The sequence below is a fragment of the Chinchilla lanigera genome, unplaced genomic scaffold (genome assembly GCF_000276665.1).
Source record: "Chinchilla lanigera isolate Chin_1 unplaced genomic scaffold, ChiLan1.0 scaffold00064, whole genome shotgun sequence".
NCBI lineage: Eukaryota > Metazoa > Chordata > Mammalia > Rodentia > Chinchillidae > Chinchilla > Chinchilla lanigera.
This window is the reverse complement of record NW_004955465.1, coordinates 13666111-13669424: the sequence shown is the minus strand read 5'-3', so window position 1 is coordinate 13669424 and position 3314 is coordinate 13666111. Positions and strand designations below refer to the sequence as shown.

At 44.5% G+C, this 3314-nt stretch overlaps 1 protein-coding gene across 1 annotated transcript; it reads left to right on the top strand.

Annotated features, from left to right (window-relative positions):
• The first annotated feature begins 531 nt into the window (after nt 1-531).
• On the top strand, nt 532-1380 carry Zscan31 (zinc finger and SCAN domain containing 31). Its single transcript, XM_013521809.1, has 2 exons — nt 532-871; nt 1040-1380. The coding sequence occupies exons 1-2, from the start codon at nt 532-534 to the stop codon at nt 1378-1380; spliced, it is 681 nt and encodes a 226-aa protein (XP_013377263.1).
• Nucleotides 1381-3314: the final 1934 nt, after the last annotated feature.

Below are 3314 nucleotides of genomic sequence, written 5' to 3'. Positions count from 1 at the left end.
CCCCTAAGCCTTTTTTTTTCAGGCTCTTGTGAACCTTTTTGCCCAAAGTTTTACCCCCGATGAAATGCCAATACGATGCACTCCTGTGATGAATATTGATGCTACCAATGCACTTCTCCCTGCTTTCACACACACACACAAGAAGAAGTGGCCTCTCACCCATTGTTTTCCTCACCCTGGATCAAGTCCCTGTTCTGGCACCGTTTGTGTTGTCCCATGCAGCTCTTCATGTTCCCAGGGGAAAAATTGCAAGAGGATTGAGAAATAAAGATAAGAGACAAAAGCTGAGGTCAGGTGGAGCCCTCTCTCCAGATGGGAGCAAAGGAAACTGCCTGACCATCATAGGGTCATTTATTTATACATTTCACAAAGTTAGAGTCATGTGACACAGGGCTGCCTAGCTGGGAATGTCTCAGGCAAGGTGTTCTACCTGGGCTGAAGCAGCTTCGTTACCTCAGGTGCTCTTTGTTCTCAGACCAGCCTTACTTTGCTCCACATGACCAATTTCCAGCTTCAGCCACTCCCTACAAAATGATACCTGAAAACGAGGTGCCGGCTTCAAAGGAAGAAGTCTTAGAAAAAGTGAAATATATTGGGGCCAGCAGACTCCAAAGAAAGAGTTCTCTGGATTCTAGGTACAGAGAAACTTGTAAACCTGAAGGGAGAGTAGAAAAACAGCATCAACACCCTGTTGGTGAAAGATGTCACATGTGCAGCACATGTGGGAAAAACTTCACTCATAGCTCAGTGCTTGTGCAGCACCAGAGAAGCTACACTAATGAGAAGCCATACAAATGTAAAGAGTGTGAGAAGGCCTTCCGCCAGAGGTCAGGCCTGAATGAACATCAGCAGAGTCACACTGGAGAGAAGCTCAACCAGTGTGCAGAGTGTGGGAAAACCTTCAGCACCAGCAATGGCTTCATCAGACCCCGGAGAATCCTCTCAGGGGAGAAACCCTATAAATGTGGAGCATGTGGAAAGGCTTTCTGTCTCAACTCATATCTTGTCCAGCAGTGGAGAACCCACACTGGGGAGGGGTACTATCAGTGTGTTGAATGTGGCAAGGCTTCCACACAGAATTCTGGGATTTTCCAGCGTCTCTGGATCCACACTGGCAAGAAGCCCTATGAGTGCTTCCAGTGCAGTGAGTTTTGTTGGCGGACACTCCTCATAAAAAATCAGAAGAGCAACACTGGAGAGAGACCATATGAGTGTGACAAGTGTGAGAAAGCTTTCAGTAACCACTCTAACCTCATCAGGGATTTTAGAGTCTATAGTGCTAAGAGGCCCTATGAGTTTGGCGAATGTGGGAAAGCCTTCAGTCACCACTCTGACCTCGTCAGCCATTTTAGAATCCATACTGATATTGAGCTGGACTAATTCCATCAACTTCCAGGCCCTTCCATGGGGTCGTCTTGGAAAGCAAGGGTTTTAAGTGGCCTGTGCTGTTCTTGTCAAATGTACTTTGCTTAAGAACGAATAGCTTGCTACAAACCAAATACCATGTCTCTGGGTGGATGCCTGGGGTATGCTAAGCATCCTCCTTCTCTGTCATTTGGATCATTTCTGTTGGTTTCCCTTAAGGGGACCGAATCTTACTGGCAAATAATTGGCATAGAGACGCTGTTTTTGGTTGGGATATTAAGCAACTTGTAAAGACTAGAATCTGTGTATGGTTTTTTAAATATTAGGTAAGTTCCAAGAATATATATAGGTGAATTATCACATTCATATTATTCCTTAGTTATTGCAGACTGATCAGGCCCATAATCTCCCAAACCAGTGGGCAGTGAAGGCTTAAATAAAAGAGATAAATGGAATGATTTTAGGGCTCAAGGAGGATCCAAACCCTCTCACAGAATTCAAGATTCTCTGGGTTAAGACGAAGAACTTCTCTGGGAAGCCTGTATTTATTAGGTTTTAAAACAAAGGAGGGGAATACTGATGAAAATTCAGGAATCTAGGCAGGAGCTGGGAATCCCTCTAAGGACTTCTCCAGGTAATGTATTATATTAATTTAAGAGACCTATGTTATCTCCAGGAAGGCCTTCACTGTAGGAGTGAGATGCCTGCAGCTAGAGTTTCCTTTTAGTTAATTGGGGTTGGAGCCAAACATCCTCACTGTGGCCTTATCTTGTTCTTTGAGACATCCCAACTGCACAGGCCAATACAGGCCTCAGCGGGGACCAGTGACTCATAGAGGTTCACTTACTATGAGTCCACTGCCCATCTCCAGACGAGGGGCCTAGGCCTCGGGCAAACTCAAGTAAACATGAAGTGGCAATTGGTTAATATAAATTCTGCTCAGAGCTGCTTTGTAGTGGTCTCCATCAGTGAATCTTTTCTGTAAGAGTTATATTTTATACACACTGAAAGCTTTTGGGAATTGGAATTATTCACATTGGTATAGGAAACCATTCCTATGATCCTACGGTGTGATGATGTAGGTGGGTATACTGGTGCATGCCTGTAGTCTCAGATGTTGGGGAGGCTGAGGCAGGAAGATCACTTAAGCACAGGAGCTCATGGCTGGCATGGGCAAAACAGCCTGATCCTGTTTCAAAAAAAAGTGACAGGTGGCTGCAAGTGCTTTCATTGAAGTGGCATGTTTATTAATCTATTGGCTTTACCTGTGTAGTCTTGACAGCTCAGAAATCTGTGTCCCGTTTATCTAACTCCAGATTCTCGGGGCAGTCACTACTATATTTGATTTCTACTTTTGTTATAAATGAGTAAGACATCTTAAAACTTTTCTTTTCCACAAAGTACCTCTTTAATCCCTAGCCCTTTGGGAGGAAGTGACTGCGAGTGCCAGGGCAGGCAGCACCGCTGAAGGAGCTCTGTCACAGGAGAGCAGCTGCTGTTCACTGTGAGCCCCCCTAACTGTCAGGTGACATCATGTGCTGTGGCACTGCACTGCCCAGGCTCAAGCCCTGCCTCTCCGTTTGTGAACTGTGGGACATCAAGCAATTCCTCTACGAGGCTCTAGGTTCCAGCCTCCTATCTGGAAAAGTACCCTCCTCATAGGATACATACGATAAGGTGAATAAAGTGAGCATAAACTTGTACTCGAACCATTGCTCTTAATAAACGTGCACTGTGATTTACAGGAGAAATACCATCTAATCATGTAGGTGGAATCATTCTGTGTCAGAACTGCACAGGATAATGAATGCTGATGTTCTTGTTTTACTCTTCTCTGCCGTCAGGATCTGAATTTCAAAAGGGAATAAATAAAAATTCAGTTTTTAACAAAATTCAGTTTAAAGCACGCTGCCCTAAACTTTTGTCTTTGAAGCTTATTTTTCCTGTTT

Bases quoted from the DNA above. Each gene is read 5' to 3' on its own strand.
- Zscan31 (XM_013521809.1), top strand. From the start codon at position 532: ATGATACCTGAAAACGAGGTGCCGGCTTCAAAGGAAGAAGTCTTAGAA. The intron at 872-1,039 runs TCAACCAGTGTG...CTGGGGAGGGGT, and splicing joins GAGTCACACTGGAGAGAAGC to ACTATCAGTGTGTTGAATGT.